Source organism: Canis aureus, chromosome 34 (assembly GCF_053574225.1).
Source record: "Canis aureus isolate CA01 chromosome 34, VMU_Caureus_v.1.0, whole genome shotgun sequence".
Classification (NCBI taxonomy): Eukaryota; Metazoa; Chordata; class Mammalia; order Carnivora; family Canidae; genus Canis; species Canis aureus.
The window spans coordinates 23412551-23440525 of NC_135644.1; the positions used below are offsets into that span (position 1 = coordinate 23412551).

General features: G+C 41.9%; 1 protein-coding gene across 3 annotated transcripts in view; it reads left to right on the forward strand.

Moving 5' to 3' along the window:
• Nucleotides 1-27975, forward strand: part of DPP4 (dipeptidyl peptidase 4) — a 78599-nt gene that overhangs the window by 1228 nt on the left and 49396 nt on the right. For 2 of the 3 annotated variants that reach the window (XM_077883447.1, XM_077883448.1), the window contains exons 2-5: nt 52-139; nt 21897-21992; nt 22404-22495; nt 23849-23929. In XM_077883447.1, the coding sequence (XP_077739573.1) occupies nt 52-139; nt 21897-21992; nt 22404-22495; nt 23849-23929 (357 nt within the window). Of the gene's footprint in view, nt 1-51; nt 140-3693; nt 3746-21896; nt 21993-22403; nt 22496-23848; nt 23930-27975 lie in introns of those variants that run through there. The other variant, XM_077883449.1, reaches the window with a different exon arrangement.

Consider the following 27975-nt stretch of genomic DNA (forward strand, 5'->3'; position numbering starts at 1 on the left):
GGGCCGAGCCAGGGGCTCGCCCTGACCCGACGCCCTCTGCCCGCCTTGCAGACGCAGTGGAAGGTGCTCCTGGGACTGCTGGGGCTTGCTGCGCTCGTCACCGTCATCACCGTGCCCGCGGTTCTGCTCAGCAAAGGCAGTAAGTTTGAAACATTTGCAAAAGATTTAGACGGTTGGAGACCAGGGTCAGGTTCTCTGTCACCGCGCTGAGGCGACCAGGGATCCCGCCGGGGGCTTGGACCCGCGAGCCCGGCGGCCGCCGAGGCTTCCCCGCGCCCTTGCTGCTCCTGGAGAGCGCGGCTGCGTGCCCGGCCGGCTCCCGCTCAGGCTGCCAGAGCCTCCTATCATAAATGCATACTTCCTGACATCGGGACAAGTCTTCGGATTTCTTTTCTTATGAAACTTAAGTTTAAAGGTTTCACTTTAATATGATTTACATTAAAAAAAAAAAAACAAAAACCCAAACCTCTGTAGTTGTGATGTTCAAAGGAACAGATGTGGTGTCCAAAGGTCTCCAACAGTAGATGTCAGAAAAGGAGGGAAGAAGTAAGGGAGGGAAAAGCCCCAGAATACAGTTTTGAGAAAAGTCTACACGGGGAACCCAGGTTCTTTTCCTTCTGGGATGATGAAAAATGCATAAATCAGAGAGTTAAGATGCAGAGAAATAACTACTTGACCATTTGTAGAAATATATCATAATAAATCATAAAGCTGGTGTATATACAGGGTAATACTCTGGGGGGGTGGGTGGGGGTGGAAAGAATCAGTAATGTTTGGTGGATTCTTTGATTTAAAGCCAGCTTCATTTTTTTTAGGTTTCCTGACCCAGTTCAGCTCTAGCTCTTAATATAAAACGTCCCTGTAATGGGATACACATTATTGGATGCAAACAACTGAGAATATCTAGTTTGGGTTTCCTCTGGCCTTACTTTCCTCTTAAGTAAATATTTACTTTCGTTTCAGTATTACACATTCTAGTCGGCCAACTGAAGCATTCTCTCTGGATGGTCTAGTCAACCAGGAAATGTGCAGACAGTGCTCGCACACTGAGGGGTCTTCTCCAGATTTCAAGGTGACAGCTCGGAATTAGTTTGCGAAGCTGTCAAGAACTATGTTTGCCTGAGGATTTCAGGGTCAGGGCAAAGGTGCCAAAGGTTAAATACCTGAGTGGGTTGACCTATTGATGATTTTTAGTTAAGCAAGCAAATGGTTGCCACCATTTTAGACAATTCAATGGCAGACATCAGTTCCCTTACATTTGACTTAGTTGTGTTAAAATAGAACTGTTTTCCTAAAATCATACTTTATACATTTAAACGACCACACACACAAAGCCTTGTTGTAAGAAAAGAATGGGCCGTCCATACAATCAATAAATATCATGCTACTTGCTGCAAATATAAAGATTAATAAAATTAATAAATTAATTTATAAAGGTATCTGACCTCAAGAAGCTTATAACTACTGGGAAACGAATACACAAAAAATCAAAGTAACCTGGATAGCCCATTTGTCTCCAGAATGTCGCTGAGGCACCAGGGCATCACTGGAAGGATGGGCATAAAACTATAATTATCAGAGCATCCCTTAAGGCAAGTTGGAAGGAATACTTGAGTTTGATAAACCACTTGAAATAGGCAGTGCAATGGCCTGGGGGCCTGAGTCATGCAACAGCCTTCTAGAGGTAATTTGCTTTGTGGGGTAAGGCAGGCAGACTGGGAAGGGGCTGTCTTGCCATTTCCTTAGTCTCTTCCCCAAATGAAATTTGTACAAGTATTTCAGGAACATTTTTTTTTTTAAATGGGGATTTCTCCAGAGATTCACGTGTCTTCATCTAAACATTATGATTTGATTTATCAAACATCCCAGTAGATTAGAAAGATTACTTCTGGGAAAGTCAGGGAAGTCTTTTCACGAGAAGTTTCTTCTAAGGGGATGCTTGAATAGTTGATATCAGTGTCTGGAGATAAGGTTTTACAGAAAGTGTAAACACCTTGCGAGTCTTAGAGACACAAGATCACGTCCTGTAATTGGATCAGAAAAGGACTCCTAGCAAAGAGGAAGGTGAGCAGCAGCAAAAGGAGTTGATTTTAACCTGTGGGTGATGAGAACCACTGGAGAACTTTGCACATGCCTGGACTGGTGGGCATGACAGTGGGAATGTGGGTTGAGTGGGGCAAGGCTGGCGGGGAAGCAGGGAAGTGTCCCAGAAGACTGATGATGCACAGCAGAATATGGAGGCTCAGGCCCTCAAGCTACTCAGAAATGTGAACAATTAGACTTTGGTAATTGATTCAATGTAAAAGGAAGGAGAGGGTGGCTAAGGATGCCTTGTTGGGCAACTAGGTGAATATATGGTTTCATTGTGGACTTTATTTACACTTAAGAAATAACACCCAAGTTATTTCTTTTCTCATATTTCTTAATTGGCATGTAAATATATTTGAGGAGAAAGGAGAAATCCTCCGGTTTCAACTGCTGCTTTATCATAGGGGACAGAGTTGAAAGCTCAGGAATGTGGCATTTTCACTAAATCAACAATCTCGTTCCCAGGCTGTGCCACGTGAAGGACAGCTTTCTTACAAAGAATCCAGAGTTACCACCCCAGAAGTTGTTCGCTATATTGCCAATCTAGTTTTAAAATAAATTAAAAAAAAAAAAAAAGTACTGGGCAGGTAAAGAGGATAGGAGGTAGGAGAGAATAAATGGACAGGAAAGGAAGGAAAAGAAAAGAAGGAAAGGGGAAGGAGGAAGATTTAGAAAAAACAAAGTCCTACATCATGTGGAAAGCTAAGACATAAACAGCCAAAAAGAAGGAGGAAGGAATGAGCAAACTGAAGTTCATCCCCTGAAAAGTTGGTTTAAGAGAAGGTTAAGTATTTCCGTATTAAACAGTGACTTCAGCAGAACTAAACACACCCAGAAGAGAGAGAGACAGACAGAGACAGACAGAGAGGCATGAGCTTAATACTACTGTAGGATTTTTTTAAATATTTTATTTATTTATTCATGAGAGACACAGAGAGAGAGAGAGAGAGAGAGAGAGAGAGGTGGAGGGAGAAGCAGGCTCCATGCAGGGAACCCGATGCGAGACTTGATCCAGGGACTCCAGGATCACGCCCTGGGCTAAAGGCGGCACTAAACAGCTAAACCACCGGGGCTGCCCTGTAGGATTTTTAGAATAAAAACTCCCTGAGGTCAGGAATTATTCATTTTGTCGAGCAAAAATAAAAGTTCACCTCTTCCTGTATGTATGTATGTATAATAAAGGATTGTATTTTTATTTTAAACCCTTCAGATATCCAATTATAGAAGGATATTACATGTAAGCATTCCATTTCCCAGAGAATCAGCAGTAAACTAGGTAAATATACTTTACTCTTAATGAAAGCATAGAAATCCTCGTGGCTTAGCAATTCCTTTATTTCCCTCTTCACTTTATGTTATAGGCTGTGCTTTTGAAATCTTTGTCAAATAGTTTCATTATTGAGTTGTTATTTGTCAGATAGTTTTATTTTTGAGTTTTATTATGGGATAGAAATGTATCTGTTCTTCTTTGGTCCTTTCCACTATTTGAGCAGTAAATTTCCTCAATATCTTCTTTCAGTGCATAGGAAATTTGACTGCTCACCCATCCATCATCAGTCATAGAAGGAAACCCAAATGTGAAGGAGACAGGAATAATCAGAGAAAGAAAAGATAACATCTATGAAGTTTGCCCGAGGAAGTCCAGGATCTATTCCAGGTTTAAAAGCCCATAAATGTGCCTGAATGAAAGCTTTGTATATTTCAGAGGACAATTTCTAAACAGTGAGCTCTGTAAAAGCTCCAGTTGACTCCAGCTAGCTCAGTTGACTCTTGTCAACCTTTGTCAAGTGCTCATGAGGTCAGCGGGTTGGTCTTTTTCGGGCCAGCTATTGTGGTTCCCTGGCCACAGTATGTGACTTAAATTTCTCTCTTAGACATCTTGCCTCTCATCCCAGAAGGGATCAGACAGAAAAAGGGAGGACTGTGTGCCCAGTTGATGGGTAGAGAGAGACAACGTAAGATGACCGAATAGAGCTGGATCAGTGTACTTAACAAAGTGCTGATGCCCATGGGAAATGTGTATACATGCAGGACCCCCTCGCTCGAGGAAGAGAAGGTGTGAAAACATGTAATAACAGTTAACACGTGTTCACTCTGTGCCGGGTATTGGGCTGAGGGCTTTCAGTGTCCTTCTCGGTTGATCCTTATAAGGGACAACCCTTTAGAGAAGTACTGTTTTCATCTTCATTTTTACAGAAATGCAAATTTCACTTTAAGATACTGCTTTAGTTATTCAGTGATGCGTAATGAATTACCCCAACACTTAAAACAACAACATCTGTTATCTCACAATTTCTGAGAGTCAAGAATTTGGCAGTGGCTTAGCTGGGAGGTTCTAGCTCAGGGTCTCTCATGAGGTTCTAATCAAGATCTCATCTGAAAGCTTGCCTGTGGCTGGTGGATCCACACTCAAGCTCCGTCATGTGACCGTTAGCTAGACATCTCAGTTCCCTACCATGTGGGCCTTTCCACGTGGTAGAATGAAGGATCCCAGAGAGCAGCCAAATAGGAGGCCACAGAGCCTCTTGTGACCCAGCCTCAGAAGTGGTGTGCCACCACTTCTGCTATATTCTACTGTATAGAATGAACCAGACCTGCTACAACGTGAGAGGGCATTACAAACAAGGACAGAAATGCTAGCAGCAGACATCATCGTGCATCACTGTAGAAGTTGTCTACCTTTGTTCAAAGCTCCACAGAGTTGAGATACACACTCAGGCAAGGTGGCTCTAAAGCTGATGCTCTCAAACTCCAAATCATTCTGCTGGTTTTGATCAGGTGTAAATTCAAGTGGCCATATTAGCATAAAGTTACAATTTCTCATGTGTCTGCCTATATTATAATTTAATGGCTGCTAATCCCTGGATGCCAAGTGTTCTTGGGAAACATACGTGCTGCTCTTGCCTCCATTCCTATGTAAATCTGTAGACAGGCAGTGACTTCTCAGGGTTGACATCCTACCCTTTGGACTGGTCTTATTCAGTATTTTTGCTAATAGTAGGTCCAGGTTTGCTCCTCACGCTCAATTACACTTACTTTGTTTCTAATGCATGTTACATTATTTTATTTGATCTTCACAGAACAAATCCATTAAGGTATTATTAATATCTTGACTTGTTACACTGAAGAAACTGAGGAATAGAAATTTAGGGCTTTGTGAGTAAGCACTAGAACTTGGAAGTCCAAGTCTTTTGACTTTTAGACTTTCCTGAGTCTGCTGATTTCCATCCATAGCTGTTTTAAAGAAATGCTTAGGTGGGAATTTTTGTAAGTGAATGATTAATAATGGCTTTATGGTTTGATGCTGACCCTTCCACTGTAAATCAATTATCTTGTAAATATTTTTACCTTTAGTCTTCACAACTTCATTATGGCCTCCAAAAGAGGGTGTGTCTCTCCATCTGAGAGTGAACTAAAACTGCAAGCTCAGAACTTCTGAGTTGACTGTTTTATTTTTGCCAAGTACTGCATTTGCTGCTTTATACTTTACTTCAGAATTATAACTTCCTAGGATGTTTTTTTAAACTTAATAACAAAGCATTTGCTTTGGTTACCTGTATACATTAATGTGCACATTTCTTCATTATTTGGCTCACTGAGGAAGCAAGTACACTCGAGCTTGGGCCACATATTTTAGCATTGAAGGCCCAAGAAGCACAGGTAATTCCATGCAGAGCCAATGCCAGCAGGGACTTTGTTCCTGGCACCCTGAGGACAAAGGTGGTTCAGGATGCATAATGAAGGAGGAGGGAGCAGGAAGGGAATCAAGTGGGGACTTCCCTGGCTTCACTCTTCCAAGTGGGGACTTCCCTGACTTCACTCTTCCAAAACTGGGCTGCCTCTGCGGCCTTAACTTCATCTCTGTGGGGCTGAGACCTCCTCTTCTTATTTTCCTCAGTATTTTTTTTTAAGCCTCACCTGCACGAGCTCAGGTCCATGAGTTTCATTGATGGCTCTATTCCCCCTGTGAATTTCCTTTTTTCTTTTATTTTGGGCAGGAAACTTGTACTGTAAGACTTAAAACCTCTTCAGAGCTGAGGTCCTATGGTGACCAGATTCAGGATTTGTTAACTCACCAACATGTGTCGAATACCCACTGCATGTCAGGAGTTATTGTGGGGCTAGGGGAGCTGGCCCTAAATAGTGGAGGGGAGGCACCTACTCCCATGGACCTTGACCATCCATGGGGCAGGCAGGGAATAGGCAAGCACATGAGTAAGTTCAGACAGTAATAGTTATAGGACAAAAATTAAGTATGCTAGAGAAGACAGAGGGACACAGAAAGGAGTTTCTTTTTATTCCAAGCATGAATGTGGATGATCTAAATTCCACTTTTAAAATATGTCTCTGACTCCTTCGTACATAATAGAGGCAGGTGGGGGGCATTGGTGAGAGAGAATGGCAGATTGGACAGGGTGTAGTATTGGAGATGTAAAAAAAAAAAAAAAAAGAGAGTGAGAGAGAGAAAACAGGATGTAATTTGGAGGTAAACAGTGTGTGGTAAGGAGCAAAGAAGTGAAGGTGAGGAAAGGAGTGGAGATAAGGATGACTCCTTGAACAGCTGTCTGCATAGTCCAAGTGGAGAACTTTCTCGTGCTCTCCGGGGGCTCTGTCTTTCCCATGAGAGCTAATCTACAGTGGTTCCTCTGAACTATTTCCTTTGTCCTGCTGTGTCTGCTTCAGGGATCGGGAGACAGGACTCAGGGAGGCATTCTCCGCTGTGCACCTAGCCCACGCTTGTCAACAGATGGTAATTGTCCAATTCAGCAAATATTTATGGAACATTTTCTACATGCCAGGCACTTCATCATCCACTAGAGATATAAAGGTGATAGATACGGCTCTTGTCCTCAAGCAATTCCCAATATTAAAGGAAACATGCACCTTAACTAGAGTGAAAAGGGTTAAGTGTCCTTATAGTAAATGATCAAAGTGCTATGAAAGCACTAAAGGCCAATGATAAATACTGTCCAGTGAAGCCTTGTACAGAAACCAATCAGGCATAAAGGATTAATAATTAATGGGTCTGAATACAATCCTTCCAATGCTGGAGCCACCAGACAGCCTCCCAGGCATACAGTTCACCTATATGATTGATTAGTCCTCAACAATTACGGCGCCTGATTCTGTACGAGGTCTGTGTCAAACAGAATGTTTCTGGCTGCAAGTAACAGAGTAGCCGACCAGAAGTTGTTTAAACTATAAAGTGTTATAGGGCGCCTGGGTGGCTCAGTCAGTTAAGCCTCTGCCTTTGGCTCAGGTCATGATCTCAGGCTCCTGGAATCAAGCTGCATCTCTGGCTGGCTTCCTGCTCAGTGAGAAGTCGCTTCTTCCTCTCCCTCTGCCCCCCTCCTTCCTTTCCCTCCCCCCCCACACTTGTTCTGACTCTTTCTCAAATAAATAAAATCTTTTTTAAAAAAATGTAAACTAGAGAGTGTTACTATTGTACTATTATTAGCATCTTACGTAACTGGAAGCGTAGAAGTAAGGCAGTTGCAGAGTGTGTTAATGCAGTGGTCCAACAGCATCCTCAAGGGCCTGGCACCTTTCCTTCTTTTCAGTGCACCCCTCCTGTTGGCCCCTGTTCTCAAGCTTGTCCTCTCAGGGTCGAGCATGGGTGCCATCGAAGCACATCATTTGCTCGCACAGCTACTTGGCAAAGTAGAAGACAGTGCTATTCCTCATCCATATCAGGAAGGGAAAGCTTTTCCAGAAGTCCCTCGGCCCAAGGCAGACTCTCCCTCACATCTCAATGGCCAGATTTGTGTCACTCGCCCATTCTAGTCTAATCACCGACAAGGGGAATGGTATGTTGGATTCTGGATTTTCTTTTGAACTAGATTAACCAAGACTCATCTTTCTGGGATAAGGAGGAAACTCTTTCCTTAACACATGGAAGGGTTAAGGGGAGGGTAATTAATTACCTAAGTTGAGTTGGGAATTCCAAAAGAAAGAAATTGGGGGGGGGGGGTGTTTATGTCTGCGTATCATATATTTTATCATGGCTTTCTTTTCATTGTATTGAAAGATTTAATTTGCTAACAAAAGAAAATAGATGTCAAGCCAGCTCTGAGCTCTAAAGAATCTGGTCGTATAGCTCCCTTTCCTCTCTTCTCACTTGCTTTCCTAACCACCTGAGTTTATCGCATAGTGTTTCAATGCTGTGTTTTTTAATCCTAAAGGCATTTTGAGCCTAGGACCTGCTTTGGCTTGGCATCTAACGTGATTAAGAATGGGAAGGAGTTGAATTTGAAATATTTCAGATACAAAACTGAGACAGTAGAGCAGGTCAGAAACATCTGAGGGAAATTACTCTCAATTTTTTCATTGAAAGCCCATATAAATTATCATATTCTATCCAATGAATAATGCACAAACGTAGCAGAAATAGTCAAGAGAAAATAAAAAGAGCAGCATTTTAAGATACATGGTAAACATTAGACCTGCAAAAGTTGACCCGGAAAAGTAGGATTTGAAATAATTAATGGCCCTAAAAACAAAATACAGTCAGTAAATAAAAACAAAGTAACTTCACAGTGTCTGGATTTGATGACTCCAATCTTTTGTTGTTAAATCTCCAGGAGGAAAAAGTAGTCGACATGGTAATTATTTTATGGAGATGCAAGTGGTTTGACTGTACTGAAAAGAAAATCTAGAGTCCCACATCAGTGGCTTCTTTTAAGGCCTGGCAATCTGATGCTCCCCACCTGCTCTGGTCCTGGTGGACTCTACCTTGTGTCTCTCCCTTCCCCAAACCCCGAGCATCTCCTCTCCAGGCTCATTCTCAGCTGACAACCTGGATTTCTATTTTATTTTTTAAAAAGACTTTATTTATTTATTTATGCATGCATGCATGCATGCATGAGAGACACAGAAAGAGGGAGAAGCAGGCACCCTGTGGGGAGCCGAGTTGGGACTTGATCCTAGGACCCCAGGGTCACGAGCTGAGCCAAAGGCAGATGCTCAACCACTGAGCCACCCAGGTGTCCCTGGCTTCCTATTTTAATGAGAAAACAGAGGCCCTCAAAAAAGAGATTGTCCTCTATTCCCAGAAGCCTCTCCCAGGGCACTAGGTGAACTTTGCTGGCACCTGTTGGAGGCCAGATCCTCCCTTGGGAGCTGATTCCACGCCTTCTGCTTTGCATAGAAATAGGACTCCATGCCCTCTGCATCATCATTTTCTCCTCTCTATCTAATTGTGCTCAGAAAGGAGAGGAGGGGAGAGAGGAGGAGTTGAGGGGAGGAGAATCCTCTCTGGCTTCCACATCCTTGCCAATCTCCCCGTCCCTTTCCCTGCTTTCTTTACCATAGAACTCCTCAAAGAGCTATATAGTATCTCTCTACAGCTTTTCTCCCCATTCTCTCTTAACTCCCCCAGAACAAGGCCTACCTCCACCCTGCCACTGAAACACCTCAGTTCTCCTCAAGGTCCCTAACTTGTGTGTTCCTAAATCCGAAGCCCAGTTCTCCATCTGTGTCTCACTGTTCTGTCAGTTGATCTTTCTTCTTTTCCCCTTCCTCCGGGTTTCCACTCTTCTCCTGGTGTTCCTTCTACCTGCTTCATTTCATTCTCCTTAGAAGTTTCTCTTCATGTCTGGCTTCTAACCTTGAATGGACCAGGGCTCCATCCTGGAACTTCTTCCTTCCTTCCTTCCACTGGGTGATCTTACGCACTCCCGTGGCCTTAAACATGCTCTATAACTTGACAACACCTCCAGTGGCCAGACCAGACCTTTTTCTGAAACTCTATCTGCATAATTGAACAGTCATATCCATTTGGATGTTACTGGCCTTGCAAAGCAACATCTCCCCCAAAGTCCTGCCAAACCTGTTCCTCCCATAGTGCACCTTGTCTCATCACATAGTAATACCATTTCTCTAGTTTCTGAGGCCAAGATCTATCTATGCAGTTCTTCTCAACTCCACAGACTCATTTATACTCAATATCCAGTTGGTTGGCAAATCCTATCACTTCTACCTTCATGTTCTTTCAAAATCTGACCATATCTTATCACCTCCACTGCTATCCTCGGTCCAAGAGGCCATCACCTTTCACCTGAATTCTTGCAAAAAAATCTCCCAGTTTCTTTAACTTTTCCGGAGTGCACTCTCATCACAACAGGCAAGGTGACTATGGGAGGCGGAATTCTAAAATGACTCCCCAGGACTGCCTGGTTCAGTCAGTTAAGTGTCTGACTTCAGCTCAGGTCATGATCTCAGGGTCCTGTAATCAAGCCCCACATTGGTCTCCCCACTGGCTTGTCCCTCTCCCTCTGCTTCTGCCCTTCCCCCCTCTTGCACACTCACTCTCACTCTCTATCAAATAAACAATCTTTAAAATAAAATAAAATGACTCCCCAAATTTCCTCCTCTCCTCCAAGTACAATCTCTGAGATCGTGAACATGATGGATTTAATTCTGGTGATTAGGTTGTGTTCTGTGGCACAGTCCACTTCGAGAAAGGGAGATTACCTAGGTGGGCCTGAGCTGATCACATGAGTCCTTTAAAAGCAACAAAAAACAAAAAACAGTTTCTCTGGCTGCTCATAGAAGGGGTAGTCAGAGATTTGAGGCACAAAAAAGATTTTTCACACCATTGCTGATTTGGAGGGGCCACGTGATAAGGGGTGTGAGAGGCCGCTAGGAAGTGAGAACGGTCCTTGGCTGGTAGCAGCAAGGAAACACCGATATCACTCCTACAACTGCACCAAACTAAATTCTGGCAACAACCTGCAGGAGCTTGGAAGCAGCTCTCCCCCAGCCATGCCCTCCCCACCCCGCCCTCCCATCCCCACCCCCACCCCCACCCCCACCCCCACCCCCAGAGCTTCCAAATGAAGGTGAGGGCTCAGTCTGGCCGATGCCTGGGTTTCTGCCTTGTGAGACCCTGGGCAGGGAATCCAGCCATCCTGGGCTGGAATTCCCACCCACAGAACCCTGAGCTAATATGTGGGTGTTGTATTAAACTACTATGTTTGTGTCATTTGTTATGCAGCAACAGATACAGTGACCATTTTGAAATGGATCTGATCACATTCTTCTATGTTCAGAACCATTCCATGACTTTCCATCTTTCAGAGTAAAGACTAGAATCCTTACAATGGCCCACAAGGCCCATATGACCTGAGCCTCACTGCCCCTCTCTGCCTTCCTCCCCTGCTGCTTCCTCATCGTTCACCCATCCTGTCTCAGAGACCCTATACTTGCAGATCTTTTTGCCAGGATTCCTCTTTCCTGGAACTGTCTGTTGCTTATCCCTTTGCCTCCTTCAGGTCTCTGCTAAAATACCACCTTATCCTTGGGGCCTCCCATCACCAAATTACTGAACACAGCACTCTCCCCAAACCTGACACTCCTTTTCCCCTTCCCGGCTTTATTTTCTCCCTGGCACCTTTGCTACCTGACATATGGCATTATGTACTTACTCTTTGTTTCTATGTTTTCCCCTATTTGAATGTAAGCTTCCTGGGAGTAAAAGTTTTGCATGTTTTGTTCATGTTTTTCATGTTTTATATCTCTAGGGCCCATAAAAATCAAGGAACACGGTGGGTGCTTGTGTTGGTTTCCTAGAGCTGCCATAACAACCACTAATGGGTGGCTTACAACAACAGAAATATCGTCTCATGATTTTGAAGGCTAGAAGTCTGAAAGCAAGGTGTCAGCAGGGCCATGCTCCCTCTGAAGGTTCATGGGAAGAATCCTTCCTTGCCTCTCTCCTGGCTTCTGACGGTTATTGGCAGTCATTGGTATTCCCTGGCTTGTAGCTGAATTACTCTTCTTTCTGCTTGCATTTCCACATGGCCTTCTTCCCTCCATTTCCGCATGGTCCTCTCTGTATTCTAGGTCTGCAATGGCCTTCCTCTAGGGATGTCAGTGGTTGGATTTAGGGCGTACCCTACTCTGGTATGACCTTATTTCAACTAACTACATGTGTAAAGACTGTTTCCAAATAGTCACATTCTGAGGTTCCAGGTGGATATAATTTGGGGTGGGGGAGAGAGGGGGAAGGATACTTTTCGACCCAGTATCACCTGACAAATATTTGGTGAATTAAAGGAATTATCTTGGAGCTGATGTGAAAAAATTTGATTAACATTTTAATGTTGCTCTAATTCTGACTAAAATACTTATATTTGTAACTATGGAGTCAAGTTATCCATTGGCAGAGTACATCCATTTGTAGAGCAACTCCTATTTGTAGAGTACAGGGCTAGCAGCTGTCTGATGAAGATGAAAGAAGTCATCCTTCCAGCTTACTTATAACTTGTCTAGTCTGAACAAGACTGTTTAGATTAAATATCCAAATAATTATATAAAATTGCTTGATTAATCAACAAAACATGTGGTACAGAAAATAAGCACTGAAGACCAGGAGAGAGAAACGGGTGTGGTGTAAGTTGTGAGGGATAGACCCAGGGACATGAGGAGGGGCAGTGAAAAGAAGAAGACCACCCATGTGGACTGGTGATTTGAGATGTTGGCAGATAAACACAGGCAGAGAAATGAGATGGCAACATGGTCAGGTAAATATTTCTTCTGATAGCTACACCCTGTGCGTGCTTAAGGGCAGGGCAGAGTGAGGAGCGAGAAGACACTGCATGCTGAGGGAGAAGAGATGAAAACGCATCCCTTAGGATAAAGAAGTTAGGGATTGGAGGCAAAAGTGGGAAGCATAGGGGGGAGAAGGCTCTTCATGTGACTTTAGCTATAAAGGAAGAATCACTTTATCTTTTTGTTGGATAACTTCAGGCTCTTGTGACAATGAGTCCTGCAGGGCATGAGTTATTCAGGGTTGTGTTATGTTTAAATCCAGGAAGCAAGAAAAGAAAGGAAGAAAAGGAACTTGTTACAAGTTCCTACTTTTATGACTCCTTTTTATGAGTTCAGGGAAAAGATGATGAGTTTCTGGATGTACCATGGAAGAAAGAATGACGGTGGTACAACCTCCTTTCCAGGAAGTCACCTTTTTTTTTTTTTTTTTTGGAATCCTTTTTTTATTTTAGAGAGGTGGGTTTAGATAGAGGGAGAGGGACAGAGAATACTCAAGCAGACTCCCCACTGAGCATGGAGCCTGATGCAGGGCTTGATCCCAGGACCCTGAGGTCATGACCTGAGCCTAAATCAAGAATCAGATGCTTATCCAACTGAGCCACCCAAGTGCCCCACAAAGTTGCCATTTTTATAATAGGCCAAAAAGAAAATTCTGAGGTTTTCTGAAAAAAATTGGTATCCCTTTGACTTTGCAGCACTAGAACAAATTATGTTCTAATGCAACCTACCAACTCTGCAAGTCCAAATGATATTACCAACCTATCTGTCTGGATTCATTGCAAACATTGAATTTGGACAGTTCCATAAAGTCTCATGCATCTATAGCAATTCACAAAAACTGCCAGCATAGCATCGACCATGTACAACCACTCTCCCAAATACTCAGATTGTCTAGAAGAGTGTTTATAACCACAGGCTTCAGAGCCAAGCTGTCTGGTTCAGCTGTAGCTGAGTAGTCATGGGACTTGATCCACTTACTCTCTCTGTCTGCACCTTTGTTTCCTTACCTATAAAATTGAGGTGAGAATAACTCGTTAAGGGCCACAATGCCTAGCACGGCCCAGCACACTGGAATAACTCTGTATTTGTAATTCTTTATGTATTTTTAAGTTTTTTTTTTTGTGGTAGGTACCACAATAACACTTGTCTCACACTCTTTAAAGTTTTGCCTGGAGAATTCTGAGAAGGACAATTTTCATGACAGGGTTTTCCAGTGATTATCTTTCCTTGTATCCTGGAGGACAACACACTTATCACATAATAGCTTTGTAGATTATGCCTATAAATCTTTCCGGAAAATTCTTCAGTGATTCAGTATTAGAGCTTTCAGCGTCACCAAATGCTGACATCCTCTAATCAGTTTTCTTTCTATCACAAACTAATCATTCTTAGCTTGCATGGTAACACCTTCCCTTCATGCCTCACTATAACTACTTTTGAGTATTTTTCGAGGGAAAACAGCCCTTTGTTAAAATAGCTGAATGTTTCCTGGGCATGTGGGTCATTCATCCACACAGTTCTTTCAACTTTTGCTCATCACCTTGGATTACATTTGTTTAATGTCAGTCAGTGTTGTGGGGCATAAAAGCCTTATAAATATGAACATTGGCCATTATTGTACAGGTCTGACTTATTCCCAGCAGTCCTATCAAGGGGTGGGGAAGTGACTATAATGAGAAGAAAGAGAGAAAGAGGGAGAGGGAGAGAGGGAGAGAGGAAGGAAGGAAGGAAGGAAGGAAGGAAGGAAGGAAGGAAGGAAGGAAGGAAGAAGAAAAGTAAGCAAACACTTTCCATTTCAAAAAGGAATAGAGCAGCACTGATACCCTGTTCAGTGCAGGCTTCCTGGGTGGGCTACACTTCCTGACTCATTCCTGGGGTCAAGGCAGAGTGAGTAGGGCAGTGTAAACTGGGTTTAGATCAGGAAGTCCTTCTGGCCTTGCACCTTTTTTTTTTTGGCAGTGGCCATCGATATCTTCAACTTGACCTGAATTTTGAGATGTGAGTATTCCGTCCACTTTCACTTTTCTGCATATATATTGGAGTCTTATGCTAATATTCTTATTGTTTTAAGGCAATTAGAATTTCAACCCCGATACCCATCTTTCAAAACCAATCTTGGGAGCAGTTATGTTTTTGGGTTTTGTTGCTTACAGTTCTGAGGAATGTCTGCCCAGGGTCGTCAAAGAAAAGCTAAGTCTGGCCACTGTTTTTTTTTTTTTTTTTTTTTAAGATTTTATTTATTTATTCATGAGAGATGCAGAGAGAGAAAGAGAGAGAGAGAGAGGCAAAGACACAGGCAGAGGGAGAAGCAGGCTCTATGCAGGGAGCCCAACATGGGACTCGATCCCGGGTCCCCAGGATCAGGCCCTGGGCTGAAGGCAGTGCTGAGCCACCCCGGCTGCCCTGGCCACTTGTTTTTATAAATAAAGTTTTATTGGAATACAACCACACCCATCCATTTACATGTCTGTGGCTGCTTTCAAGCTACAGGCAGACTTGAATAGTTGCAACTCAGATGCAAGACCCACAAAACCTGAAATATTTACGGGCTGTCCCCTTAAGAAGAGGCTGCCAATGCCAGGTCTAGATATTGGATGCTTAGAGCCTAAAAGGACCTTATATCATAGGTAAAATGTGTACATCCTTATATTGTTAAAGTATAGTGCGTGACAAATATAGAAATCTCACTCGGTGTTTCAGCAGAGGGATTTAATATAAAAAGTGGTTGCACAAATTAAAGAGTAAAAGAAAAATTCTGAGGTAACCCAGAGACAGAAGCTGCAGGAATGTGCTACCTTCAGGGGTTGAGATCAAGGAGGGAGAAGGACATAGAAGATCCAGGTTCAAAACTCTTCAAAAAGGGTGTGAGGCACCCAAATGCTCTGCCACCAGCAGGAGCCACGATGAGGGCGGGTTGGGCTTTCGGAAGGAGGCAGAGGCTGGGCCAGGTGCTACTTCTGGGCACATGCTGACGGGATCTGCAAGAAAAACAAAGTTCTTCCTCTCCTACTGGCCAGTCCTCTGACTAGAGCCATCTGGCCAAGTGCACTGCATTTCCTACTTCCGTTGTCATTTGGAGTTCACAATGCTGGCATTTGGAACCGTGTTCCTATTTGTGTTCTTGTGTTTGTGTTGTCTGGCTTTTAGTTTTTCATTCAGCAAATACTTGGGGACTCTCTTTGTTTGCCAGGCACTGTTCTAGGCTGTGGTCATATGATAGTAAACACAACCAAACACAACAAAATCAGTGCTCCTGTGGAGTTTGCATTCAATCAAGGGAGGCAAACAGTAAGCAAGATAAATAGTAAAGTATACGATATGATATGATAAATAAGTAAAGTATGATAGATGGTATCACTGTGAAGGAAAAAATAAGTAAAGCAAAAAGGGCAATAGAGAATGCCATGGGGGAATCAGGTCTTAAATAAAGACCTGGAGTAGGTAAGGAAGCAAGGTTTGGGCATATTTGAGGTCAGGAACATTCCAGGAGGAGAGTACAGCAAATTCAAAGTCCCCAAGGTGGCAGTGGGCGGAGTGTGCCTAGTGAACAGCCAGGAGGCCACTGTGGATAGAGAGGAGCGATATGAGGGGAGGAGGAGCTGAGGCTGGAGTCATGACAGACAGCCTCCTACTGCGGTGTTCCCTTTATCCCAAACTGTTGCTATTCTGGGGGATATGCATTGTACCATTCGTTTGGCCTTTCAGAGTAGACTTTGGAAAATACAGTGATCGTATTTTTAATGAAAGTTTGGTCATCTGACACCCTGATCTTCCAAATAAATGCCTGGAGGACACAGTCTCAGGTTCTAGAGGCTCCAGCTCCTTGGTCGCACATTTATCAGCGGTCACTTGATGTACCTGGGGTGCTTATTTCATCGAGATGAATCTGGCAATTGTGATTACAGTCTAATGTGTCCTGTGTTAGTAATCCAAAAAACATTACTGTTGACAAATCCTCTCAGTCCACCCGGGTCGGTGTTTTACTTCCATTCTGTAAACCGCTGACTCCCACTATGGAAGCGGGATTGGCATGAAACACGTCCAAGGCAGGAAGTGTTGTTCATTAGCACTTAGCAAATGATTAGATCGTGCTTATCCTAGATGTTTTCTCAGTGTGTTGCTCTTCTGCTGTCTTATTAGGATCATTTAGGATATGAACATAATGAAACTTATTATTTGAACGATTACTTTATTGCAGGTAAGGTCCTAAACTCAGTCCCACTGCTCAGGACTTGAGAGGAGAGACTCTATCGTGTCTGTATCCTGATTGCCTGGTACATGCTTGGAACAAAACAATAAATAGTGTAACATAACTAGAGAGCTTCCTAAATTCTACGTCCTAAGCTAAGCATTTTATATACATTGTCCCACTTAACCATGGCAAGTCCCCATGGGCTACGTAATGCCATGTTCTTGTTTTATAGATTAAAAAGTTGAGTTTTTGAAAGATTCAGTAATTTTCCTGAGGCCTCGGCACAAGAATTAGACCTAGGCTGAAATCCAGGCTCTGTGATTTCAAAGCCACCAGGGACCCAACACTTTATTGGTATTTGTTGGATCAATTCAGATGGGTGGTAGCCTGCATATGCTCCTGGATAATCCAGGGTATGATCTGCCTTCTCGATTTTGCTCCCTCTGTCCCTATGTCAAGGCTGCTATTTTGCTGTGGCAAATTCTAAAACAACACTCGTTTCGTTTCTTTAGCATCAATACAAAATGTTAACTGATTACCATGTGGAACACAAGAACTCTATAACCAGAAATCTTTTTCCTGTGTTTAACAACTTAATGAGTTTACGAGCCGTAAAGAGCACATTTCTTTTTTAGTTGCATTTCATTAGCCACTTATTTACCAAAACAGTTTATCTTTGTGAAGTAGAAATATTACATATCATAGTCAAATACAGACAAAAAAAGTTTATTGTTAATGAATATAAAATACTCAAAAGATCCTGTCGTCATAAAGTAACAACTGGTCAAGGCAAGACTATTCCATGAAACTATATTACTTCCTTACTTGGATCTTAGCATTTGGAAATACTTTTATTCAGAAGTGATTTTGATCCTACAACAAGAACGAGTTAGGATACCATACACTTTGATAAGAATTTGTTATTAGGTTAAATCATTTCAAATACTGCTATTCGGGATCCCTGGGTGGCGCAGTGGTTTGGCGCCTGCCTTTGGCCCAGGGCACGATCCTGGAGACCCGGGATCGAATCCCACGTCAGGCTCCCGGTGCATGGAGCCTGCTTCTCCCTCTGCCTGTGTCTCTGCCTCTCTCTCTCTCTGTGACTATCATAAATAAAAAAAAAAAAAAAAAAAAAAAAAAAAACAAATACTGCTATTCTATCATTTTTGTCTGATAGAAATGACATTTTCAGGTGGTTCAACCCAATAGCTATTCTCACCAAAAAAGTAAAACCTAAAGTTGTTAATCTTTTTTTGATTTTGAAATTAAAGAAGACACGGATCTAAGAGTTTCTGTGTAAGTTGATGGGTAACATATGATTAACTGCTTTACTTGGCTAGCACAATGCTTTGAACTGATAAGTCAAGTGAACGACATGTCCCAGGCCCACCAGGAAAACACAAGCAGCCAAAGACCTTCATCTGTTGCCACAGCAGTGCCCTGTCAATGAGCTAGTAGGCAAAGGAGAAGACACATGAGCATGTCCTGTAAGTGTTTTACAGAATAGGTTGTAACTTGGCAACAAACTATGAACTTGCTAAAGGTCAAAACCTGGACTTGGCACTCACGTCTCACAGAACTCGCTTATCTAGATGTTTCAAGAGTATCTTCCAATGTGCACTGCTTATCAAATGGCAAGGCAAAAAAAAAAAAAAAAACAAGGAACATTTGTTGCTTGATTTGCTCCAATTCAACAGCACTGTTCTGGGATCGGGTAGCCAGGATCTGGAAAGCAGCTCGCAGGGTCATCGTAAAGTGGCTGAGTGAGCCTGACACAAACCAAAGGCGGCCTGGGCCTTCACAGATGTCCTGGGTCGTAGCAAGAGTGTGGCATCAGTGTTGATATCTGGGACATCAGTAGATGGATTAAAATCATCCTGGGCCCATTATGAGCAGAAGGGAGCCCAAACATGGTAGACATGATGGGCTTAGGAAAGCTGTGGCCTGATGAGAGAATGAGCTCAGCGTTGTCTGGGACAGGGGAGAGGTAAGTGCTCAGTGAGTCATGCATCATGAACATGAGGGGTAGCACCCTGGGCAGCAGATGATGCCACAGGGAATTTTGCCTCAATTATTTTAATATCCTAGGTTTAGGTGTGTTATCCTAAGAAACCAAGGCATTTGCCCTTCCATGAGATAGCATTTAATTGAGATAACACTGTACAAAGTCTGCTGTAAGTACTCAGTTAATTCTCTCCTTACACAATCAAGAGTCAGTGAAAGATGTTCTAAGTTGATATGTCTGTTTTACTTTATATATAAGGTTTAGGTTGTTCAGGCTGCATTAACAAAAGTACCATAGGCTGGGTGGCTTAAACAATAGATGTTTATTTCTCACAGTTTTGGAGGCTGGGAAGTCTCAGGTGCTGGCAGATTAAGTGTCTGGTGTCTGGTGAGAGCCTGTTTCCTGTGTCCTCACATGGAAGGGACAAGAGAGCTCTGGGTTTGTTTCTTTTTTTTTTTTTTTAAGGGTACTGATTTCATTCATGAGAGCTCTACCCCCATGACCTAATCACCCCCAAAAGCCCCATCTCCCAATACCATCACATTGGGGGTTAGGATTTCAACATAGCCATTTTGGAAGACACATTCAGTTCATTGCAATATAAGTGTGTGTGTGTGTGTGTGTGTGCGTGCGTGTGTGTGTGTGTGTGTAATATGTTCTATATAGATAGGTCTATCTAGATACCTATATCAGAAGGTAATATAGGACTGTGAACCATTTATATCTTGAGTTGTATTAATTTTAGAATGTCTTTTGCGTCAATTTTAGACTAATAGCTCTTGATTGCAGGGTATATGTCCCCCATAGTATTTTTCAAACAGTACTCACTTTATAGCCATTTGAAGTATCAAAGATGTTTGGATGAATACAAACAATTGAGGGTATTTTGTGGATAAACCTACAGATCTGTGGTTTTGTAGTCCAATATGAGTTTCAAATATTTTCTGTAGCACAGGGCTTTACTTCTTGTTTAAAGTTGGCAAGTCCAAGGGCTGGTTCTACCCATTTGCTGTATCTCTGTGAACAAATACAAACATCTTGCTAATTTTCCAGGGTGAAATGCAGGCTTGAAGTGGAAGAAAAAAATACAAAGGTTTTTTCTTTTATTTTTAATCTTTTACTTATTTAGCAAACTAGGCTTAAACAAAGTCAAAGTAATAAAGGGTAACAATTTTGTCCTTGAAAAGGAAAGTTTTGTACAAGGCTACGATAGTTTTGTACAAGCCTTGATAACAAGGCTACGTTATCAGATAAGATCCAAAGAAATAAGATCTTAAGAACATCTTTTGAAAGAGCATTTCCTGTGAGAGAATTACCTTTCCACACTCTGTAAAAAATTAACAAGAGAAGCTGCTACTGGCTTTTCAATCCCCAAAAGAGTAAGAACAGTTATAGAAAAGTTATAATGGTGGCTGATTTTGTGAGCATATGTTTGTGAGTATGTGGAAAGAGTAGAGTATATGGAAAACCTCCTTAGACTGTTTGTCATCAGTGGAGGCTCTGTGATTGGTGAATCACATTGGCTTCGTTAGGCTTGTAGGATGATATCCTATGTCATCAACAAAAACTGTGTGTACCTACTATGGCATAGAACCGTGCTAGGTACTAAGTTGAAGAAAAACAAATAGACAAACAAACAGCAACCCAAGGCCCTTTCTTCAATGAATACGTGGCCTAGCTGAGTACACCACACTGGTAGGCATGGAAAGATAGTCATTAACACAAGTTATTAATTACAAAAGCCAAATGAGTAGTGTGAGGGCAGAAGTCAAAGGAGGCAGTATTGAAGTCTCCATGAGAGAGGAGGGAATTGGCAGGTGGAGGACTGTGACAGCCCGGGAAGCAGTTGGAGATGCTGCAGGGAAGAGGCTGAGGAAGAGAGGCAAAGACAGAAAAGACAAAATTGGATGCAGGTGGTAGTAAAAGAGAGGGAGACATCAAAAATGATTTTCAGACTTTGAATTTGGATCTCCAGTAACAGAATCTAAAACCACACAAATTCCATAGGGAACATTATTTTGGAAGGAATTATTTTAGACAAGGTAAGCCTAGGGTTAGCATGGGACAAATCAACTAAAAAGGCCCAACACAGCACCAGAAATGTGAGTGTGGGGTGTGGAAGGCTGAGGTAATGAGTATAGGTTTTGTCATGTATTCAAATGGAAAATATGCCTGAAGCCCAGGAAGTCATATTCTCTAGAGTCCTCTAGAAGGAGAAATGGAGGCAGAGAAGGGCAAAGAAGCTGATGCTCTGGGCATTTCTACCTTAGAGGTTAATAGAGAAAAATAAAGTCAAAGGAGGATGGAAAATTAAGGGTCAGAGGTCAGGAGAAGTGAGGTGCCCTAGAATCCAAAGGAGAGTTTCATAAATCACCACCCTCCAAGTTCAAGGAAAGGTCATGATAGAAACAAAGATCAGTGAGTTATGTGATCAGCAGTCTGAAAGGTCCGGGCAAAGCAAGAGCACTTGGAAGTGAACCTTCAGGCCTAAAAGGACAGTCTAGCCTTGTGCCATCCACTCCATGACCACCCATAGCTACTGACCGGGAATGTGCCTAGTCGGATTGGGACATGCTGTAATCATAGATGACATACTGGATTTCAAAGAAGTAGTATAAAAACAAAGAATGTGAAAAGGCTCATTAATAAAATTTAAATATTGATTACATGTTGAAATGATAATATTTTGAGTCTGTTGGGCTAAATAAAATATGCTACTAAAATTATTTTCACCTTACAAATCTTTAAATATGGCTACTAGAAAATGTACTCCCTTATATTTCCATTGGATCTTGTGAATCTAGACCTTCATAGGGAGGCTCACTAAGCCAGGCACGAATATAGCTCAGAGAGACACAGCACTCACATATGCTTTAACACTTCAGTGCATTTCTACCCCATCCACCCAGCCTGAGATCTTTCAGAATGTGTTTTGCATTTTATGAGCGTAATTCCTGCATTTTTGACCAGTGTATACTGTAGTGATCCATTTGTTTGTTTTATCCCAAACTTAGGTTATTCCATCTTACTGAACATTTGGCTCTTTTTTTTAATCAACAGATGATGCTGCAGCTGACAGTCGCAGAACTTACACTCTAACTGATTATTTAAAAAATACTTTTAGGGTGAAATTCTACTCTTTGCGTTGGATTTCAGGTAAGGACTTTTTGGGGGAGGGGACAGATTTTTATGCTTGTGCTCCTTCTAGTTAGGTCCTGGGGTGCTTTTGTGAAGAAGAAAGATATCCTGAGAAGAAAGATATCCTTGTTTTGTTAAACCATATGGGAGAGTATTTTTTCCTACTTACAGGTACAAAGGAAAATAAACCTCAGTATTTCTTTGTTATGGACTATGAAAAGTTAAAAGTGAATTGAAACGTTGACAATAATGATGGGAAAATGGATGCACACTAGTGTAATATTCATCACGTAATGTTTTTCCAACTTAGAAATGCTTATTTAGTGCTGGTGTGAGCTTAAACCTTAAGTTTTTTTCTGTATAATCTTTAGCTTCTGAGGATTTTGAATCACAACTTGAAATACTGATCTGGCCATTTTCTTTTTTTAGATCACGAATACCTCTACAAACAAGAAAATAATATCTTGCTATTCAATGCTGAATACGGAAACAGCTCCATTTTCTTGGAGAACAGTACCTTTGTATGTTTGATCGCATAATTCATTCATACTTTAAGGAAATTCTGAGGATTTTTTTTTCATAACCTTTCAAATCATGAGTACTATCATTTCTCATCCTGTTGAACTCTCTCTGCAGCATATGGCACAGTGGATCTTTCTCTCCTTCTTGGAATGCTCCCTGCCTTGGCTACCTTCTAGTCTCCCTTGACGATTCCTCTTCCTCTGCCCCTACTCCTAAGCGTAAGTGCCCTTGTCAGGGCTCTGTCTTCACTTGCTGGCCCTTCTCCGCAGTTTGCCCGCTCTCCTTCAGCAAATTTCATGCACTTCCACAGCATCAAGGCTCTCCTTTTGGGGGGTGGGGGGGTGGGGGGCCTTGATTCTCAGATGCACACTTTCAACACTAACCTCTTGCTGAGATCGAAATCTCTATTTCTAATAATAGCTTCCTTGCTCCTGCCCACCCATGTCCTGCAGGTATTTTCAACTCAGTATCCCAAGCTCAATTAGTTATTTCCCCTTCACTCTCCTTGAAAACTGAAAGCACCCTATTCTCTTCCTGAGTTCCCGATCTGGGTAAACAATGCTCCCCTCCAAGTCGCTTAGACTAAAAAGTGAAATTCTACTCCTCAAATCCTCAGAATCTTCCTTGAGTCTCTACCATCCCCTGTATTTAGAGATACTCAACAAACCCTATCGTTTCTCTCTCTGCAGTGTCAAGTGTCCCTCGGATTTCTGTTTCCACTGTAGAGTCCTGGTTCAATGCCTTTTTAATCTGTTAGCGCTCTAGTACTTGTGTCCCTATCTCCATTCTGGAGGTGAGACTGCTGCGTTGCCCAAGTCCAGGGTTGATGCAACCCCTCTCATCTCATGTCAGCCACCATGTCACCAGGGCGTCTTTGTAAAGACAGACAAGATTGTATCACATCCATGTGCAAAAAGTGGTTTATGGTTCCACTTCTTATATTTAAGTCCCAGCTGTTTTTCTAATTTTATGCCCTCTCACCTTATACATTGCCTGGCATACCCTATACTGTACTCAGGTTACGCCTAACCTCTGGATCATCTTAATACGCATGCCCTTTCTGACACCTGCTTTGTTGCTCTTCCCCCTACCAGGAAACTTCTCTCTCTCTTCCTGATCTCTACCCTCACAGTGGTCTTTCCTGGGTTAGAAAGAATTCTTCCCTCCCTGGTTCTCAAATTCTGATCACCATATATCCTCCTTTGTGGTCATTTGTGTGGGGGAATGTGCCATTTCTGGGAGCTCCCATGGCATAAGCCACATGTCGAACCCTACCCTGTACATAGTAAGTGCTCAATAATGATCGCTAAATGAAATTGTTCAATTGTTCTTTTTTTCCACTTGCTTGACAGGAGGAATTTGAACACTCTATAAATGATTATTCAGTGTCTCCCGATGGACAGTTTATTCTCTTAGAGTACAACTATGTGAAGGTAAAAGAAATGCTATCTTACTATGACATTTAAGGAATCTTATGAGTAGGTTATTTTATAACTGATTTCAAGTCCACAAATATCTAAGATTGACACTCAAGTACAAGTGACTCTTAACAACAGGGAACAACAGAGGGTTGAAGGAGGGACATGGGTGGGGGATGGGCTAGGTGGCTGATGGGTATTGAAGAAGGCACTTGTGATGGGCAGTGGGTGTTATATGTAGGTGATGAATCATGGTTTTCTACTCTGGGAACCAATATTGCACTCTATGCTAACTAACAAAATGTAAATTAAAAAAAAAAGATTGACACCTAAATAATAGCATAGGCACTAAAAGCTCCTTAAGGAAAAATAGCTTATTCTCATTCATAAAAGATAAGTCCAACACCTGAAGTTCATTTTTAATGTTTTCAAATACTAAAAAGTATGAGTAATACCCTATAGATACTGAAAGCATAAGGTAATACAAGAGAACTTATAATTTAAAGGGAAGCTTACAAAAAAATAAAAAACAAAAGCAAACTTACATGTACAACTTGCACAGCCAGCAACACAATACCTGATTTCCTTTGTCTCAGCTTTACATAAAGTAAAACTCTCAATGAGTATTTACTTTAAAAAGAGTTATCCTTCCTATCCTCCAGAAGAGACTTTGCAAATGGACTCAGACCACCTTGCCGTCTTTGGGTCCCACCATATACAAACCATTCTAAAGGGGGAACCTCAGCCCAACATCAGATTCCCCCCACTCAGGAAAGCTTAACCACATATCCTCTTCATGTTTAGGCTGGCTGCAAACTGCCGGGAGCTAACTGTAGCTTTTTAGTTATTCCTGGATTTGACAACAGTTGTCAAGTATAGGAAGTTTTGAAACTTGTAGGAAAGATTAAAGACCTGTAGGGATATTCTGCATTGAAAACAAAATATAAAGCTGGGGATCCCCACCTCTGCCTTTTTATTCTAGAATAAATAATAAATACTGAGGAGCCTTATCTCACACCCCAGCACTTCTATACTCAGGCCAAGAAAACCATCTCCTACTTCATTTCCCATTGTGATATGGTGATTTTCAATCATAATATTTACCCTGGACTCACTGTGTCCAGCTCCATTTCCTGGACATGGAAGATTCTCTGACTCTGTTCTACTAAACCTATCAGCTAGCAGCCAATCAGAATCTGAGGCCAACTTTAACACATCTGTTCCCAATTAATGGATTGTTTAATTCAGTGGTTTTTATTGCTGTCCATAGATTAAAAAATCACTTGAGTAGCCTTTAAAAATTCCCAGTGGCCAGGTCCAATCCCCAGAGTAGTAAGTTACAGCCTCTGGAGTGAAGCTGACATCATTTTTTTTTTTTATGACATCATTTTTTTAAATGGGCAGATTATTTGAATGAGCAACCGGGGTCGAGAACCATTGAATAACAATTGCCCATGTTAAGAACAAATATATAAAGACTATGAGGTTAAGGTAGACATAGAAGCTCAATTTACTATTTGGCCAAGGTCAATAAGCGCCATGTGGTGTATACTAATGGTTGTATTTCACTGCGGACCTTAGTTGGACAACCATCACTGGTAATTCGTATTTGTTGGGTCACCGGAGTTTACATGAGCAGTTAGCTGCTTTTGCTGTTTACCTGCTATTCCCTTCATCCCAGGGCCATCATGCTTTTCAGGCAGTACCTACAGTGCTCCTTTTAAAACCTAAGTTAGATTATGTCATGCCTATGCTTAAGCTCTCATGATCAGTTGTTTCCCGTCACTTTCAGAATAAAACACAAACTCTAACCGCAGCATCTTCAGAAGCCTGTGTGATTGGACCTCAGTTCCACCCTTGCTAATCTATCATCTCTTAGTCTCTCTGGACTCAACATGCTTGGCCTGTGCTTCTCAGCCCTGCCTGAACCCTGCAATCAATCACCTATGGAGGTTTTTAAAAATAGAGATGTCTGCAGCCTACCCCACATCAACTATTTTAGCACCGTGACGGGCAGGGCCCAGGCCTGGGTAGTTTTAAGGGCTTCCGGTGATTCAGTGATCCAAAGAAGCTTTAAGGGCACCTCTCTTCAGTTTTCTCAAGCCTCATTCATTCCCATCTAAGGGCTAAGTACTTGCTATCACTTCCTCCTGGAACCTTCCTCTCTTGATTATCATACAGTGTTCCCTTTTTAGTAATTCAGGTCCAGGCTTTCTTGGATCGCATTACCTAACTTTGCCGCCTGCCACTCTGCTCTCCCATAGTCCACCATTCACTCTCTATCACATTAGCTTATTTTCTTCTCTTCGTACCTTTGATTTCAGAACACCAAATTATAAGATGAGTGAAAGTAGAACACTCTGTCTTCTATTTTACTTCTTAGACTATCCAGTAGAATTTTCTGTACAGCATAAATGTGCAACTCATAATTTCTACTTGTTGCTTAATGCTCCAGAATTAATCATAGTTGCATCATTTATCACATGCTGATAATATTCCAGTTGACTAATCAAGTCTCAATAAACCTATCCAAAATCTTTTCAAAAGAAAAGTCTAGTTCTATTCTATTTCTTTGGAAGTCTACTGTGAAATATTCTTTAGATTCTACTCTATGGCTTCTTCATGACAGAGTTACTGCTTTCAGAAAGAACAATATTACTTCTAGATTGTGGCTACAAACAAGTAAGGGAGCAAGTGAGTGAAAACATAAATAAATAAGTACTATGCAGCCTGGTATGGATGTTCCCCCAGCATCTCCATTCACTGCTGAATGCCCCAGAGATAGTAGTTGCATCAACTATGACATGTTCACAGTATTCTAGGGCTCTGCTCAGCACTTCACTTGCATTCTCATGAACTTTTCATGAGATCATTGCTGATATTAGCCCCATTTTCCTAAAGAGAAAAATTGAAGCTTAGAAAGAAACTTGCCTGCTATTACATGGTAGAGACTTGTCTTGCTCCATTTGAGCTGCTACAACAGAGTACCATAGACTGGGTGGGTTAATAACAAATTTATTTCTCATAGTTCTGGAAGCTGAGAAAGAAGCCCAAGGTCAAGGTGCTGGCAAAGTCAGCATCTGGTGACATCCCGCTTCATGGAACATAGTTGAACATCTTCCTCATGTCCTCAACTGGAGGAAGGAACATGGAATATTTTTGATGTCTCTTTTATAAAGGAATTAATCTCACTCATGAGGGCCCCACCTTCATGAGCTAGTTACCTCCCAAAGACCCCACATCCAATATCATCACATTGGGGATTAGGATTTCAACATATGAATGGTAGAGGGCCCAGCAACAAACATTCAGTGAATAGCCAGTCTTGAATCCAGGTTAGAAGACTCCAAAGCTTGTGCTCTTAAACGTAATCTTTCCTAACTTTGTGTTTCAACATCTCTCTGCTGTGATGCCTTTTTAACCCCATCTCTGGTGACAGTTCTTTGCTATTTAGACTCAGTCTAACAATCAACTTTTCCATCAGGCTTGCTAATCTCCCTAAGGCCTAACTTATGATCCCTACCTCTCCCCACTTACCTCTGTTATATATGTCTTGTGATTCTTTTCTTGTATTTATTTGTCCAAATCTCCATTCAACTATGAACTCCTCAAGGAGAGTGAGCCTGTCTCATCCAGTAATGCCTGACAGAGGATAGTTCCCAAAGTTTATAACCTAAATAGATGGATGAGTCTGTTTCAAAAGATGAAGTGAACATACCAAACATTTTGGGTTTCCTTTCTCAAATCATGATGGATCTGTCATCCCAAGTGATCTCAAACCTTCTTAAACCTCTTAATATTTTTAGCCTGTAACATACCTTTTGGCTCTTACAAGTAGAGCATTCAGAGGTTTCCCAGAAACGAGAATGGATTGCATCAAAATAATCCAGGATTTTTAAAAAAATGTATGACTTGCAAAAAGTAGAGGCTTAATACATAATTATTGACATGAGAGGATAGGAGAGTGATAAATGACAAATGAGAAATACTCTTCAAGATTAGAACCTCTGGCTTGTGTCTCAGTTCTGTCGTTACACAAATTGGTTACCCTTGGGCTACCC